The sequence below is a fragment of the Eleutherodactylus coqui genome, chromosome 10 (genome assembly GCF_035609145.1).
Source record: "Eleutherodactylus coqui strain aEleCoq1 chromosome 10, aEleCoq1.hap1, whole genome shotgun sequence".
Lineage (NCBI taxonomy): Eukaryota > Metazoa > Chordata > Amphibia > Anura > Eleutherodactylidae > Eleutherodactylus > Eleutherodactylus coqui.
The window spans coordinates 64911365-64930004 of record NC_089846.1 but is presented as its reverse complement, the minus strand read 5'-3'; the positions used below and the strand labels follow the sequence as shown (position 1 = coordinate 64930004).

The following is an 18640-nucleotide window of genomic DNA, read 5'->3' as shown; positions in this document are numbered from 1 at the left end:
AGGGACGGTTCAAAAAAAAAAAGACAAGGAGCAATTTCCACAGCACTTCTGCATCCAGAAAACAGTCAAAATACATATCATTGCTGCGGGTTTTGACTGGAAATAAGCCACATAGCCGCAGCTGATTTCATGCTATGCGGCGCTCCCCCTCGCCTCCTCTGTAGGCTTCCCGCTGTCAGCGCTCCCCAGCTTCCGGTTCCCCGCGGCCTGCAGTGGCCTCACCTGACCAGTGGCAACGCACCTGACCAGGCTGACAGCAGGAAGCTCTCAGAGGAGGTGAGGGGGAGCGCCACTGTGTATCTGCAGCTGATTTCTAATCAAAATCTGCACCAATGCTACAGATTTTGACTGTTCTTTTAAATGCAGAATTTGCAGCGGAAATTTATGCTGCGGACATTCTGCAGCATTTCTGCCACGTGTAGACATACCCTAATCAGCTTGAGGTATGCTGATACATGCAGAGTTGCCTCACTAGTAATAGTGTCCCCTATACCAGCCCCAGCAATAATAGTGACCCCCACAGAAGCCCCAGCAATCATAGCGACTCCCAAAGTGACTCATAGTATTAGCATCCCCCTATGCAAGGCCAGCAATAATAGTGTCCCCCACAGTGACCCATAGTATTAGTGCACCCTTACACCAGCCCAGTGACCACTATACCGTCCTCCTGGTCCTCACAGCGCCAATGATCCTCTCAGATCTGCTGCTGGTGAGGGGAATCCTGTGTGCACCTGCAGCAGCGCCTCCTCCCCTCTGCTCTAGTCTCCTCTCTAGCGTAACCAAAGAGGAGAGCTGAGGGGAGGTGGATCCTGGATGCACACACAGCCATCAGTGTATGCATCTGGTCCGCGGCACTGCAGAGTGATTACTGGGCAGGGAGCTGCGGCACCTCGCCCGGTAATCACTTTTATGGTGACCAGACGTTACCAGAAAGCGGGACAAAAGCGTCGGAAGGCGGGACACAGGGTCCCAAAGCGACATTGTCCCGCCTAAATCGGGACATCTGTTCACCTTATATATGGATTTATCATGAATTGGTCTTTTCCCTAGTATGCAATATGCTGAACAAGCTGCTGACCCAAGATTAGGCCCTGCGCCAAGAGTCTACAATACGCATAGGCGCACAGTCAGGTCTTTCAGTACAGCGTCTCCTGCAACGCTGTAATCTGAGATCCAGCCCAGCCGAGGGACTTACGCTCAATGAACAGTTTGTGTTATTGACTTACCAGTAAAGAGCCGTCTACTAAATATCAGCTCAGAGGGCCTGTTCGTATTATGTATTTTGCCACAGAATCCATGCTGATTCCACATTATATCAATGGCAAATCCTCGCCGTCAGTCTATAGTCTATTCACATGCAAAAAAAAGTGATACGTATTTTTGTGACACAGAATCCATGTCAGGTTTTCGCACACGGATTAGCCCTATTGAATAAGGCTAATCCACACGTGGATCTGTAGCAGTTGATACACCAACCGAAGAGCTCTGCCACGATTTTCACTGAAATCCGGATCAGAAAAAAATAGTTCAACAGTGTGAACACACCTGAGGAACACACCAGACATATAATCAATGTCCTCGAAAACATACAGATAGTCCCCTACTTGCGAACAGGTTCCATTTCAGGAGCCTGTTCGCAAGTACATTTCTTCGTATGTCCGAACAAATGGTTGTATGGAGGGGATCGCAAATGGATCCTGTTCCATACAACGACAGATTGGTCGTATCTTGCGAAGTTCGTAACTCGAACGTTTGCAAGTAGGGGAACATCTGTACCTCTGACTTTTTTCTCATGGTTCAACTGCAAAATTGGCAAAAGGGCTCCCTAACCATTCTGTGCCATTTGTGGAACTGGTGTCCTTTTATGTAGCACAACAGTTGGGCCCCTTGGAGCATTGGGGTCCTGGACCACCTGCAACCTCTGCATCCCATATAGTTACACGCTGCTACAAATCCAACACAATATTAGAAACAGCCAGAGGCGTAACTTGAAGTTTCTGAGCCCCAATGCAAGACCTGTAACGGGCCCCCAACTATAGTGCTTTATTCATAGTACTGGGCTCTCTATATAGAGAATAGAGGCCTTATGGACCCCCTAAGGCTCCTGGGCCCGGGTGCAACCGCATCCCCTATAGTTACGCCCCTGGAAACAACCAAACATTATCGGCAAGATCACATGGCTATTGGCTGCCATGGCTGAGCAAGGTTTCAGCTGCAAGTGATTTTACCTGTGTGACAATGCAGCCTAAGTCATTTCCATATATTTTGCAAGTTCCTTATTTTATTTCAACTACCTCAAAACTAGTGGTAAACTTGCCACTGATGTTGTTATTCGCAGTTCCAGAAGCAGGTGACCCATTAGACTACTATCAATAGTATGTAAGGGAGAAGTGACGCTCCGCTACCCCTTATACATAATAGCAGCACGACCACTGTATCAGCGCCACAGATGGCCACGATGGTAAGCCCTGGCCGCAGGTGTAGGGACTCTTGTCAGGGAAGAGAGTTCCCTCTCTGCCAGAGTTTGAACCTATCATGGCAGTTAACTACTTAGATGCCATGGCCAAAACTTACCTTGTGTATAAACAGCCAGCCGGTGGGAAGGGCCCCATCGAGCTCCCCTGAGACATGATCATAGGATGCTGATGGGTAAGCATGGCAGTGAATGAAGTTTAATGCCGCAGTCACACGTTATGAAGGCAGAACTTCTCATTCAAGTGCCCTCCTCTCTGTCCAATGAGTGGCATCACAGCTCTGATTGACAGCTGTATCGCTCTCCTGGTTGAATGCTGTGGAGCAGCTCATTTGACAAAGTAGAGAGCACTTGAGTGAAAAGTACTTAATCTGTAGCATTTACAGTGGCAGCATCAAACTTCATTTTCCAACTGTGAGAGTCCCTAAAAGCATCCACAGAAGTACATTTACATCCTTCTCCCTGCACCCAACTGGTGCTGTCAATAGATTTGCTGAGAGCCTTCCTTTAACTGCTGAGATTGTAGCCATGCCCATGAATAATTTGACTGCAGGTCTAAAGTCGGCCATATGGTAATTATCTCCATCAATATGCATGCAATCAAATGTCCTATGGTTCCTGATTACATTTATGGTCACCTTTAGATGTGACATTGTCCTTGTCCTCAGGGTGTTACCTGTTGCTACTTGACAAGTTATCTTCTACTAACCAAGCGTTACGCTCTCGTAGATGTGTACACATGGTGATGTTTGAATAACGATCTAAGCATTTTTCCAGTACCCTGGAGGGAAATTTACTGGATTATGGAGTCTGATATTGTTCTTATGTTTACTTTTATTTGCCAAGTGTAACTGGAGTACTGGTGTTACCGCATGTATGACAGGCAATAAGCTGGTCCTGTCAGAGGAAAACCAGTTTATAAAGGGTGGAAACACTATCCAAGTATTACCAGCTTCCCAGCATTTCCTTCTGCGTCCTGGTAGTAAGTGTTAGGGCAAGCCTCCAGGATACCTGCCTTCTCATGTTAGTCCTATATATGCATACAGCATCCACTCAGTGACAAGAAAAGGGGGGCACAGGACCCTGGTTCTTAGGATCGTGAGGGCCTCAGCAGTGAGACCCCCAACGATCAGACTTTTATCATCTATCCTACAGATAGGTGATAAAAGTCAATTATAATCCAACCCTTTTAACAGTAGATAGGCACAATTATTTACTATAGGATAAAAGGGCTGTTCATTTTGGAATACACTTATTAGTTGGGAGGACGTTCCTAAAATAAGCAGAGCTCAAGGTGCTGAAGCCTCCAACAATGAGCCATAGGGTGTATTCCCAGGAGCATATATCGGCTGGCCAATATACGCTTCCATCTAAGCGGTCTCCCCTTCCCTCACCGGCTCTCTGCCTCTCTCCTCCACTCCTGCGTTCGCAATGGGAGGGGGTGGGGCAGGGGTGGAGCTAAGCTCCACTCTATCCTGTGCCACTCCCATTGCTGGCTATGGACAAGAGGCGGGAGCTTAGCTCCGCCCTCAACCCACCCACTCCCATTGCAAACCGCTCGGAGGGGAGGAGAGAAGCAGAGAGTCGGTGAGTGAGAGGGACAGCGTATATTGGCCAGGCGTGAAAACCCAGCCAATATACACACATCTGAATAAGCCCAAAATTTGTGGAAGCTGGCATCAAGTGTTTCTTGTTTCTTTGCAGCATCACCACAGGGGAAATGAGGCATTACATGGTATTTATTGAAATCAGTGGCTGTCGCTGTAAGATATGGATGTGTCAGGTCCTCTAGAAAAAGACACTCTTTATAGTCGCTCATCACTTCAGATAAGTCACCCCAAATATCCTACTAGGTATATGGAAAAGTTTACTCTAAAGGCCCATTTACACGTAACTATCGCTCACAATTCATTCAAATGAACAAATATGAGCGATAATCGTTCAGTGTGAATGCGAAAAAAAAAAAAAAAAAAACATTTAAAAGAAAAAATAAAAATAAATAAATAAATAAAAAAATCGCTCACTTGTCATTCTCGGTTTGTTAAGCTGACTTTTCAGACACCTTAAAAAACCTTGCTGGCTCGCTGGCTACTTGTCCTGTGTAAACACTCCCCGCTCAGCGCTTGCCATAGGAAGTGAAGTGCTGAATGAGAAGCGGATGAGGAGCCTGCGGCAACTCATTCAGTTCAAACGCTCTGCACAAGCGCTGACGACCTTAGTGGTAGCGTCAGCGCTTGTTCAGTCGCTTGAAAAACTGTCGGGCCGTGTAAGAGGGCCTTAAATCAGACAAATCCTAAAGAATGGTAATATATTGGATTACCAAGTTCTCTAGAAGGATGACCCTTATATCTAGAGATGAGGGAGCATACTCGCTAAGGACAATTGCTCGATCGAGCATTGACCTTAGCGAGTACCTGCCCGCTCGGGAGAAAAGGTTCGGCTGCCGGCGCGGGTGAGAGGTGAGTTGCGGCAGTGAGCAGGTGGGAACGGGTGGGGGGGAGAGAAATCCCTCTTCTGTTTTCACCCGCTCTCCCCGGCCGCCGCGCCAGCAGCCGAACCTTTTCTTCCGAGCTTGTTCGAGCAATTGTCCCTTGCGAGTATGCTCGCTCATCTCTAATTATATCCAAAGACCCCTACAGTATGTACACGGTGGACTGGATGACTGTCACATATGTGAGGAGACCTCCTGATTTTGCCCTGACAAATAATGTCAGGGTGAAAAAAAGGATTAAGCATGTTAAACTTCAATACCAATTCAATGCCCATTCATTTTGTCCCCTCTGGAGACAAATTGCCGCTAGAGCTATCTGGCTGCCGCTTTCCTCATTGTCTCCATGTAAAACACATGAGCACTTGTTTATGTGTATGGGGTAGTTGGGAGAAATAGCTGTGGGCTGAATGACAGTCTGATGACATCCCTTTAAAATATTATTAAAGAGGTTGTCCACGTTAAGGAAACCCCAATCAACGAGTCGCCCATGCATTAAAATAACAATCAGCAATTACTTACCTCTCCCCACTGCCCAGTTTGTCTTCCGCTGCCAGCTCCAGTCTCCCTGTGCTGTCACTCTCCATGCTAAGTCTGTCTCCAAACAAGCTGCAGCAGCCAATGATAGCTCAGCACTGAGCGCTGTCATTGGCTGCTAGAGTAGGTTTATGGCATGTCTCAGCTGCCTGTAAACAGATAGCGGCAACAGGGGATGAACGGGGAAGTGAGGAGACGTGTAAACGGAGGTGATAATGGATGGGTTTCACAAGGACCTGTAACGATGGTGCCACTTGTCTGTGGATGGCAGACAACAAAACAGCTGGAGCTGCTCGTGCTTGTTGGACGATCAGACGATCTTTTATACGGGTGGTCTGTCGAGGGCATCCTGAATCCTGGTTGCCTTGTGTGCCCTCACACATCCACTCGTGCCAACACCTCCTAACAGTCTGGTCAAAATAGCCCCATTGGCGGGCAACTTATCGATACAGTTTCTTACATTCCAAGGACGCACCATCTCTAAAAACTCTGTTAAATGGGTGACATCACTTTGACTGTATCATAGAGGAATGTCCAGTGGTCAACAAGCTCTACATAAGAGGAAAGAGGGTTTCCACACACAAGTAGCCTCTAGGAGCTTTTTTATAGGCCAAGGGTGGAGCCACTTTCAGGTCCTAAAGTGGCAAAACGGTTAATCTAATCACACCACAAATCTAATCATTTGCATATCTGCCTGAGCATGCCAATTTTTGCAGCAAAACGACAACTTCTTCTAGGTGCTTGATTTTTTTTTTTACAAAGAGTGTATGAAGAACATCCCCATAATTAGAATGTTCATAGTATCGATTATTATCCCCGTTGTAAACTCTAGTACTTACCAACAGTGGTCAGCAGTGTGCTGGAGAAGAAGAGAGACGATGCCAAGTCCCAACTGCTTTCATTAGATGCATTATTCAACACGGAGACACCAAATTTGTTGGCATTGATCACTTTCTCCAGAAGGGCCTCTAAGCGACTCCCGTTCACACATGGACTGTTATGAAGAAACATCTGCTTTAGTTGTCTCAGCTCCTGGCGCAAATTTTCCTCATATGGAGCTTCAATAGTGGAGACCACCAGTGCACCCAGTAAAAGATAGGCCACATAGCCAAGTACAAGCAGCGCAAGTACCAGCCAGGACTTCATGTCAGATGAACTGGAAAAAAGAAGAATTTATTGAGTTTACAAGGTTTTCTGATGGTTGCTCTTGTGGGTAACCCATAGAATGCACTAGTATATAGTCAGCATCCTACATATTGCAGGTTTTATGCTATCCTAGACAACTAAATTTACTGAGAAAGTGGGTAAATATATAAAATATAATATAACTTTTATTTTAAAAATGTATTTAACTAAAGGTTATGTTTTATATATTTACCCACTTTCTCAGTGAATCTATCATAGACAATTAGACATTTCTTGCCTCAAGAAAGCAACATAATATATTGTGAGTTAAATACTGCAAGATGTGGCAGGGTTATGTCATCATCTTGGGTGGTGCTATTGGGTATACCAATGATATCTCTTTGTGGAACTGGAATGAGAACAAGTTCTGTTGGATGAATACTTGTTCAGCTGACACTTCACAACTATAGAAATCTTTGTGCATGAAAAATCAATACACATACCTTACCAAGTCCCTGCAGAAAAAAAATGATGCACTTATTGTATTTTTATTTTTTTTTACATTGAGTTTTCCTCATGCATTTAGAAAGCCTCATACTTGGTTTGCAACCTCTCCTACATTCAGGTTTCTGGCTCAGGGGCATTCCCAAGACTGATCAGCTGGTCTATCCCAGGAAGGTGCACCAGCTCAGCATTCCCTCCCCTCTCCTTCTTCATGGTCACTCAATGCTACAGATACTACTCTCTCTCGGTCTATCTCATTCTCTCTCTGAGTAGCTGCTAGTCCTTTTCTCCCTTACTGCTGATAGAGGGCAGAAAACTCACCTATAGTGAATTACAGCCCTCTGTAATAGTAGCTTTCTCTGCTCTCTGTCCTCCTGCTTTCCACTTTCACCGGCACTTTCATACAGCCTTCTAAAATAGCTCAGTGGAAAGGCAGTGAATACATGTTCACAGCAGGGAAACAGGCTAGGGGAGAAGCTGTCAGTTTACTCTGACAGAATTTGCTAAGATTTCAGTCCTTCAGTCTGCAGTGCCTTGGAAAACAATACAAATAGAGTAATCAAACAATTAGAAATTTTTTCATGAAAAGCAATTACAAAAAGGATTAATTAATTAAGGTATACATAAACTTTTAGCTACCTATATACATGAGATAGCTGCTGCAGAACAAGTTTGGCAAACAGCTATATCTCATGATCCGCTATACACATGGATGCTCTGCCAGGCCAAGTGTGCATGTGTAGTGAGGGGAGAAAGTTGTTGAGCAGTTGATATCCAACTATCCGATCTATCTCTCCCACAATATCTGCCATTGGAGGCTGACATACACATAAGATGATTATCCAGCCCTGCTGAAATTGGTGGGTTCATCCAGTCTATATCTAATATGTATGGCCATCCTTATTCATCCTTACACCTCATACATGCACACTTGATTGAATGTGCATATCTTTTCAACAGAAGAGGGAAATAAGCCACGGCCTGACACCTCCAGAAACAGCTTATCTTCCATTCGAACAAAGGATTAGTTGAAATCCTGCATGCCCAATCCTTTTTTTCCCATGTACATCTCCCATCAATGTAGTGTCTGGAGGCCACCATACACATGATCTAGTCAGCCAATCATGCCAAAATTGGTGAGGTTAAGATGACTTTCCTTGAATGTGTAGGGACAACGTTACAATAACTATTTACAACATATGCTACTAAGTGAGGGAACATATTCTTTCCCTGTTTCTTAAGGGAAAATGTTCACTGCTTAAGAATTCCAAGGACAGGCTAATCCTGTGGGTCTCCAGCTGTGGTACAGCTACTACTCCCTAAATGTCCTCACAGCTTTTAGATCAGCAAGAATGCTACCTTCTAATGGGTGGCACTGTAGAGGCATTGTTTCATCTTCCATTTGCATACTAGATTTCCCAAAGGAGCATGCATGCAAAGAATCATTCAAAAGATAGGTTTTGGGTGATTGTTTTGCATAAACTGCTAATGAACACTAATGTCCATTAGCAGCTTGTCACCTTCATTTGCATGTAAATTAGCCTCAGGGACCTGTATGCAGAGAACAGCAGGTGATCTGTTCTCTTCATTCAGCTCCTTTGTTCTGCCATGGGGCTGCAAGCTAAATACAATGTAACCAGTGCTCCCATGGAGAATACAGCACCATGGACAGCAAACACAGCATGCGGTCTGTGTTATCGTCTCTCTAGCTGAAGGATGGATTTTATTCTCACCTAAAAATCATAGTTCAGCCAAAGAGTGAAAGATGGGAGCATTTACACACAACGTTTATCGCTCAAACAATGGCTTTTGCGTGAATTTTGAGCAATAATTGTTGCGTGTAAATGGGCCTTAAGTCTCCTCACACCTGGAAATCGCTTGTCTATAGTGCTGGTTATGTGGCTGTTCATCTAAGGCCTCTTTCACACGAGTGTGATTTTAGTGCAGAATAGGTGCGTGAAAAGAGCGCTTCTATAAGAACCAATGGTTTCCTATAGAAGTCTTCACATGAAGGAATTTTAGACACCCAAAATACTCACACTTTCCAAAGATAGGACATGCGTAGCTACAATGCCCGCACCTAAGGTCCGTGCTGCATGAAAAGATAGGACCTAACCTATCTTTGGTGCAAGCTGCACAGGAGTTTCCATTGACTCCTATGGGAGCAGGATTCTATGGAAACTCCTGCGCAGGAAAATAAGATTACAAATCTCATTAGGAGGATTTCTGCCGACCGAAGGAATTCCCAGCTGCTTACAGCAGGACATTTAAAATGTGCTGCCCAGAAGCGCATTTAAATGCCCCGTGGTAAACTCCTGTTAGTCCCCGCGGGGATGAGCAGAAGCCCCGATCATTCGCTTAACTGGGCAGCACATTTTAAATGTCCTGCTGTAAGCAGCTGGGTATTCCTCCAGCCCTGCTGCTGGGCAATTCCCCGTTAGCGGGGGGGCGGGGGGGGGGGGGGCAGTACGAGACTCCCTCCACCTCTCTCCCCAAGGGATTTCCCTATAGTGGGGAAAGAGAGGGGAGTGGGGTTATAGGGCTTCCTTGAAAGCGTGGGAGGAGAGGGTGGGGTTAGAGGGATCTGCCCTCTAGCCCCACCCCTCTGTCTTTGCTATGGGGAATCCCTGTGAGAAGCTATAAAGCCCCAACCCTCTAACTGTCCCTTCACTATGCAGATATCCCTCGGGGATCCCCAGAGCAGGGAGAGAGAGAGAGCGGGGCTATGGGGGGATTAACCGATAGCAGGGAGAGACAGAGCAGGGCTATCGACTCTCTCCCTGCTATGGGAAAATCCATCTCTCTCTCCTCCTGGAGCAGCTGCGCTTTTTTAAAGCAACACGCTGCTTCGGTGACTGGGTGATTTTCACATGCATGAAGCTTGGGTCTTCTGCGTGTGAAAAATTGCCAGTTCACGCGATTTTTAGCACAGCATAGGCGTGATTTTTTTTGCACACCTATACTGCGCTAAAACCATGCTTGTGTGAAGGAGCCCTAATCTATATACCAATGTAGTAGTAGACCTCTTGTGAAAAGGGTACATGTGAACAATGCTCTAATTATTCACTTAATTAGCAACTCAACAGTTAAAAAGACTTTAATTAGGAAAGAATGTGACATTACATCACTAGGAAAGACATGTAATCAGTGCAATACATTCTGCATCTAGATGTCATCTCCAGTAGTTAGCATACTGTAAATGTTTTAACTAGTTATCACTTCCCTGCATTGTTGTTGTACAATACTACTTACTGCAACAACTCATTTATTACACAGTGCTCCATTAAACCCATTTTATCAATTATCATAGCAAATCATTAATTTTCTATATGAACCTGTCATCTCGTGTATTTCAGATATATAAGGGGTCATGCAATCCCACTGCAATTGAAAAGGGAGCTTCATGCTTCTGACACTCATAGTTTCTCTACTTGCAGTCCCACTGAGATCAGTAAGAAAGTTTATGGAAAAACAGGCAGCTAGTAGGCTCCTCGAAAAGATGGTGGGTGGGGGGTGCATATCAGATTGTTTATTGGCAATATCCTGCACAGGGATGTAGCCTCTATGGGTGTTGCAATGTTGGCAAACAAGGAAGTGGAAAATACAATGCACTTTAGATGTGAAAATGGGATGGGAGTTCCAGGATCTGCTGTCACGGGTGGTTAGGAGTGTGGTGGTACAAGAAGGAACTGAAAGGGTTCATAGGGTCCTTTATGTAAATCACTGCTTAAAGGGTAACTAATCTTTCATTAACCTTTAAACATGGCATAAAAGTTTTGAACCTGGGGGTCTTGGTGCTGAGACCTACACCAGTTGCTAAAATAAAAGAGTAGAAATGCTCAGCTCTCCTTGAAGAGATAGAAAGCCTATGAGTTTGGACACCATTTGTTTGGCTCTCCAAAAGCCGGCTGCACACGACCGGGTCGAATTCTGCATGTGGGAGCCCACAGCGGAGTCTGACCCTATGCCCAGCCAACATCTGCGCGTACCTGTCATTTCTTCTTCTTTTCTGTACTGCGGATGGTCTGCATGGCTCGCTGTCAGACATGCACAGTGCATATTTTTTTTCTTAAACCCCTGTTTTTCCCGTGGTATCGCCTAGCGATGACGCGGAATCCATGACCTTTATGCAATGTCAATTGCGGAAGGGCTGTGCGCTGGACGACTTCCATTGATTTCAATGGAAGCCGTTCGCGTGGAAACCAGTTAAAAATAGAACATGCTGTGATTTTTCGTCTGTGCGGAAAATCACAATTAATTTCTGCTTGTGTGCAGGAAAAAAGCGTTTTTCAGTAGCATGTTATGGGTGGTATTTGCTGTGGAATCCGGGGGCAGACGCAATGCATATATGCCCGTGTGCAGCCGACCAAAGAAAGCCAAACAGAGGCAATCACAGCAAAGAGGGCACAGCACTCAGCTGAGAACATCTGCCTCTTTGTTCTAGCGATTGGTGTAGGTCTCTGCTCCCGGACCCCACGATCAGACTTATGACACATCACTATGACATGTCAGACCTTTAAGGAAAGTTTAATTTCACTTTTAAGAAACTTTAGTTATGAGAATTAGGGCTACTGCACACAACTATGTTGTTTTGCGCACTGAATACGCTGTACCAATCTGCCATAGGCTCCCATGCTGCCGATCACATATATTGTATGAAATACGTGCACAATAAAGATCGCAGCATGCTTTATCTGGGCGCGTTATACAGATTATTGCAATTGGCATCCTGCAGCAAATTACATTCGTCTGCAGCAGGCCTTACTGTCAGAAGAATAGCATTCCAAACAAATCATCTAATAGTATAAGTGTAATTAATAGGATGTTAGCCTGCATGCTGCACTACACATATCTGTGGGACTGGCTCGCTATAGAAGCCTTATCTGTGTGCAAGTATAATACCAAGCCTTCCTCCCCAATATGTGGTAGGCATTTGCGTAGTTGTTCATCAGCATTTCGCACTCCACCATATAGCTGTATGCTGCTGGGAAGTGGTGTTTTATACTTGCTCTTGCATTCTGTAAGTATGGCCGCCCTCTGTGATTTAGGAATAGGATTTCACTTGCATCACTACCTTTGTAGACAATAAAGTGCACTCTAATGTACTGTTCCTCTAGCTGATACTCATGCAACATGAATGGCCCAGTTTGGGGACTGTATGCTACATTACGTTCTCTTTTCTCACTAGATTGTGTCCCAAGAATTGGTCGGTGTAGGTGAGGATATAAGATAACACTTTGGCAATCAGAAAAACATAGCCTTTACTTTAACACATGACCCGGTGTAGGACAGCCTTTAGACACATAGTTATAATTAGAGATGAGCGAGCATACTCGCTAAGGGCAATTACTCGATCGAGCATTGCCCTCAGCGAGTACCTGCCCGCTCAGAAGAAAAGATTCGGCTGCCGGCGGCGGGCGGGCAGTGGCGGGGGAGAGCGGGGAGGAACGGAGGGGAGATCTCTCCCTCTCTCCCCCCCCCCCCCCCCCCCCTCTCACTGCCGCAACTCACCTCTCACCCGCGCCGAACCTTTTCTTACGAGCGGGGAGATACTCGCTAAGGACAATGTTCGATCGAGTAATTGCCCTTAGCGAGTATGCTCGCTCATCTCTAGTTATAATGCTACTCGGGACCGATTGCATACACACTGCATACATTTATATATGTTGTTGAAACATTGAGGTGTGAGCAGTGCACACGATCTACTGAAAGAGTTGTAAATGCTTAGAACAAACTTCCTGCCAACGTGGTTGGAAAATTTACAATGAATGAATTCAAGCTGCCTGGTATAAGCGGAGATGTATCCTAAGGGCCCACACGATGATCGCTCAAAAAAAAAATCGCTCAAACGACAGATAGAGCGACAGCTTTGAGCGATCATTTTGCATAAACTACCAAGTAGCTACTCAGCTATTAGCGTGCAAATGAAGCCTTTCGCTGAATGCAAATAACAGCTGGAGATCGGTTATCTGCATTCAGCTCCATTGTTCTCCAGCAGGACCGCAGCTGAAACAATGCTATCAGCGCTACCCATGGAGAACTCAGCATGTGATCCTGATAAGCAGGAATGACGGGTTTGCAATCTGGCTTGAAGTCAGTGATGAAAGAATAGTGCACGAAAAGTGCATAATGGGCACACGTCTAGACACAGTGATTATCGCTCAAAAGATGGCTTTTGATGGAATTTTCAGTGATAATCGTTGTATCTAAATGGGCCTTTAGGGTGAATGCCCACAAACGGATTTCTATCGCATTTCCCGCAGCAGAAATCCACGTGTGAATTCCGCAGCTATTAAGTTCTATTGAATATAGAACCTAATAGCTTTTTTGCCTGCAAATGCTCATATGCGGAATTCTACTACGGATTTCCGCAGCGGGAAAAAAAAATCGCATGTTTTATTTGCCGTGGATTTACGCCGCGGGAGGTTTCCATTAATATAGCATTAATGGAGACTGTGAAAATCCGCGATCACTAGCAGGCACTTTTTTGTTTTCAATCGCGGTACTCCCGGGGTGTAAATCCATCGGCGTATTCCGTGGGCATGAGCCCTTAAACAGAAGTAATATAAGGACAGACTAGATGGAACACGTGCTCTTTTTCTGCTCTTAACCTTCTATATTTTCTGTTTCTATTTCTTTTTGTTTGCCATTCAAACATATTCTATCTATTTGTTGTACTAGCCTGATGAAGAGATCAAAGTAGCCTTGAAGGTTTTCTGTAACATAATTTCTTTTCAATAGCTATAAAAGGCATCATATCTAAAGATGAATTTATTTGTCCTACTGAGAACAATAACATTTTGTCTACATTTTTCATCGCTATCTCAAATACGGTATATATATATATATATATATATATGTCTCCAACTGTACAAAGGGTAGTTGTAGTAGGAAGTTTCTCAAGGCTCCATCTACTGAGGCTCCTGAGACACACAGTATTTCATACACCTTCCTCCATGTTCAACAATACATCATTCTGATAAGCTTAGGGCACCCTTGAAAAAAATGTCCTCTTGCAATCGCTGATTCTAGTGTTGCCTATTTCCGTATCAGCAATATACCACAAACTTCATTCAATAAAGCAAAAAAGTGTTCTTTCTCGTCCCATCATCTGAACCTCAGGGTGAAATAAAAGGGCACTGCTCTGTAAATTGTACTTAGGGTGGGAAATATCGGTGCCTTGTCCTGTTACACAGAGAGAGACAATCAACACCTGGAAATCTCATATTTAAAAAGGTACAACACAGGGGGGAAAGATGGCCAATACAGTAAAGCACTATTATACGGGTGGATCTCTTTTACTTACCTGCTCAGTCTCTGGTGCCTCGCTCAGATCTCTCGGTGCCTTCTTGACTCTATACCCCTATCACCAAAACCCTAGGTCTCTCTTCTTTCACATTCAGACCTCTCTGTCTCTATGTATACATAGTGATGTCTCAATTTTTCCAGCTTCTGCTCTGATCTCTTCTGCAGTAACCAGTCTCTCTCCCTTTAGTATCTCTGTCTCTTTTGGGTAGTTTCCACTTGTCTACTGTGCCCAAGGTCTCTCTACCCCCCTTCCCTCCCGGTCTGTCTCCCTGTTCACCTAATTACCCTCACCACCTCTGAATAACAAAAACTTTTACAGGAGAGGAAAAGTCAGAACTTCCTGAGAGTGCAGGGAGGGAGGAGAGACAGCAACCACTGAGGGAGGGAGGAGAGAGACCTATGTGTGTTTGTAGGAGGAGAGACTATAAGAAGTGAGGCTAGAGAGAAGCATTTCTGTAGAGGAGTTATCATAAGGCTGGGGACACACAAGCGTATTAGAATTGCGCTTCATGTGCGCGATATACGTGCATGTAATGTGGTACATTGCGGCAAATCAAATACAAATCAAATCAACGCTGAATGTTCTATTTTACTGCGTATTATGCGCGATAGAGCCCTATTGTTCTCTATGGATGCGTACTAAACGCTGTACATATACAATTAGATTGCAGATGTGCTGCATTTTTACGCAATGTTGCTAAGCGAAACAGTGGGAAACAAAAAGAAAAAAGAAACCAGGAAGACTGCACGGTTTCAGCTGGCAGAAAAAATATAATTGGCTCGTTCACGTCTTGTTGCATTTAAACACTCCCTGCTCAGTGTCTCACAGAGGAATATGAAACACTAAACGAGAAATGAACAAGAACTGATGAGCTGCACAGGAGTGAATGAGATAGTGATGACGTCACCAGCTCGTTCGTTTGGGCAAACGAGAATTCTGCATTTCTCATTGTGTGTAAAAGGGCCATAAGACCTCTTTTACATGAGCGTTGCGACTTTCACCCGCCTGCATCGCAGACAAAAATCGCATGAATGAGAAAAAGGTGCGACCAAGCCACAGCTAAATTTCACGTTTTCTCGCTCATTCTCTAGGCCTCAGCCCAGAATTTCTTCGGACAGCATAAGTATTTCAACTGGCTTCCACCTCCCTTTGCTGGCAGCTCCCATAGAAGCCTGCGGGAGCTGCCAGCTGATCGCGGCCAAAAGATAGGGCAAGACCTATCTTTTCCGTCAGGGTCAAAACATCGGCCAACGTATTTGGCCGCTAATATCCTATCTTCGCCGGCTCTGTGTTTTTATGCGGCTAATAACTGGCCATGTGAATGAAGGCATTGGAATCCAATGCTTCACACGGTCGTGATTTTTTAGCGTGGCTGTATCAGCCACGTAAAAACACCTGTGTGAATAAGGCCTAACAAAGTGGCCATTCAGTGTATATATATATATACACATATATAGGTGCTGTTGTCAATCCGTGAGAGTTAGGTATAGACATAAAGATGTCCAGTCAATTGGATGACAAATCTGATATTTATTCACTACCACTCAAATTTTTGGCTAAAATCTCATTTTCACACAGAAAAATAGTAATATTAAGCTTGTCTAGTTGGTGTGAAACTTGAATTTTTACCATAACCTCTTTTATGCTAATTCTAGGCAGGATCAGCAGAAACAAGGCTGTAATAATAGCTAACAATGATATCAGAGTATATTGTAATGCACATTCAGGAACCTTTTTGTTATGGTAAGGATCCTTTAACTACTCAGATAAGACCTCCCAACCTCTTGCTGTGAGGGGCTTTATTGTCCAAGCTGACAATGGAATCCATTCAAGATAACATATGAAAGAATATGCAAAAAGAAAATTAAACAAGAACTGTAGTACTACCTTTGACCATCAGGGGCACATCTACACCTTCCTGTCAAACTGTGGTACGGCTCATTCCCATCAGGGTTCTGTTCTCCTGCTTCATTATGGGAGCTGGAAATCGGAATCATTGGCTGAATGGATCCATATTATGACGGAACCTGATGTCACAGACCAGACTCTACTGACTGTGATGGGGTCCAACATGTTACAGGACAAAACAGCGGTTCACGCAGCGCTATTCAGCCTGTATTTTAATGGCCCTGACAAAAAGTTCAGACGCTGATGTGAACAAGTCCGTACTATTATTTCCCAATGTAATCTGTATTTGTTAAAGGTGTATTTCCATCTTATAGTAATGGCACATAGGATCATACGTTTGCTCCATCCTTGGGCCATGTGAATGTGCCGCCGATCACCCGACAAATGTGCAAACACGAATTTGTCAGGTGACTGCATCTTTTATGTGGCGTAGAAAACTATTATTGTCGGTGGCATATCTCCCCATGTGAACGGCAGATACGCGTCCAACAATGATGAAGCGTTACTGCCTGTCCACGGGCGCGTTTGAATTGCGTTCCCCGTGGCGATAATCCGGCCGCGGGGAACGCAGTGAGCGCTCTCCATAGCGTTGTTGCGATTTACCGCGATTCTCCACGGTCCTCTGCGGTCAGTCTATCTGTGAGATAAGGCTGACCGCGGAGATCCACCTGCAGGCTCCTGCTCCCGGGCGGCGGAGCCCGTGGACAGGCAGCTCTATGGGGGATATCTGATCATTCTCTAATAAGAGTCTAGAATTGGAACGTATGAAGGCCCCGTAGATGAGTGTCCATCTCATTGGTAGGCGCTCGTCATTGCCAGCACATTTACGCATGTAAAGGACCCTTAGACTTTGCTTTACTTATCTAGTGTGGATTTAGAGATATATCAGGTCTTCTTTTCCATTTACCTCCAAAGATGAAAGTAAATATTTTGCTGGTTGCTATTTTTTAGAATCCAATTGAAAGGTTGGATCTGCTACGAATCCGTTGCAACAACCGCAGCTATGCGCAGATTTTGACAGGTTTTCCGTCAAGGCTGTGATGTGTAATTTGGTGCGGACATTCAACAAGAATTTTCACTATGTGGGAACAAACCCTTAAGGGGCTTACCAGAATTACAAGTTATCCTCTATCCATAGGATAGGGGAGATACCTTGCTGATCGGTGGGGGTCACTGCTGAGACCCTCACCAAGCCTGAGAACGGGTGTCCCATGTTCCCCTCTTCTAGTTACTTTGGGGTTTCTTATCTCCCCCTCCGGCAGTGACGCCACACTAAATGGAGTGCTGGTCGAGGGTGCAGGTCAGCGCTTCATTCATTTCAATGGAGCTGATGGAACTACCCGAGTGCTTGCCAGTCGGCTATCTCCGCAGTCCCACTGAAAATGAATAGAGCGTGCGACCGTCGCTCCATTTTCCTCCTCACTGCGGAAGATACAATAAGGCTGCCTGTCCACGGGCGTAGCGATATCTGACAGATAGGCTCATTGCAGTAAATCGCAGCAATTCGCAGCATGCTGCGATTTGAATACCGCGAGCGGAGCATCGTTATGATTCTCTGCTCGTGGACAGGGGGCTGCGCTTTCCGTAGCAATGCCATGGAAAGCGCTCACTGCGTTCACCGCGGTCGGATTATCGCCGCGCGGTACGCAGTGCAAATTCGCCTGTGGACAGGAGCCCTAAGCCTGCAGAAAGGAGGAGAGGGGGACATGCATAGGGGATGACTTGTAATTCAGGTACATCTCCTTTAATGTTGCGTGGCCAAATGTAGATGAACGGCTTTTATGTATGGTGGTATTCATGGAAGATATGTTTGGATTCAGGTCACCATATCCCGGCATACAGAACCACGTAGGATAGAAGCGTTGTACTTAGTGATCTGGATACAGATGAACGGGCAGATTTATAAACTGTCTTTGTTGCCCATAGCAACCAATCACAACACAGCTTTGATTTTGGATTCTGCTCTTGAGAAATGAAAGCTGTTCTGCGGTTGGTTGCTATGGGGAGCGAAAATAGTTTTACCAAACCTACTCCAAGGTCTCCATGACAACACTGCACCTGTTGTCAGATTCAGTACTGCAGACTCAGGCTTTGGGCCTATCACTTTAATGAAGTTTTCATTTTCCTAATGTGTATCACAGTTTTTTTAATATGTGTTCCTGTTACATTAAGAACACCTTAGGATCCGTGTAGCCCATTATAAATGTATACAGCCTCATGCTACATCACCCCGGGATATAGGACTAGTGGTTGTCAACGTGGACACGACAGCAGGAAGCCTCTCCCACACACCCTG

The 18640-nt window shown here is 45.0% G+C and overlaps 1 protein-coding gene across 2 annotated transcripts in view; it reads right to left on the bottom strand.

Annotated features, from left to right (window-relative positions):
- Nucleotides 1–14782, bottom strand: part of KCNK6 (potassium two pore domain channel subfamily K member 6) — a 39726-nt gene extending 24944 nt beyond the window's left edge. The window contains exons 1-3 of one of the 2 annotated variants that reach the window (XM_066581175.1): nt 14434–14782; nt 7449–7660; nt 6338–6654 (exon numbers count right to left, since the gene is read on the bottom strand). In XM_066581175.1, coding sequence (XP_066437272.1) covers nt 6338–6644 — 307 coding nt within the window. In that variant the 5' untranslated portion in view covers nt 6645–6654; nt 7449–7660; nt 14434–14782. The remainder of the gene's footprint in view (nt 1–6337; nt 6655–7448; nt 7661–14433) is intronic. The other variant, XM_066581174.1, reaches the window with a different exon arrangement.
- Between the last annotated feature and the right edge of the window lie 3858 nt (nt 14783–18640).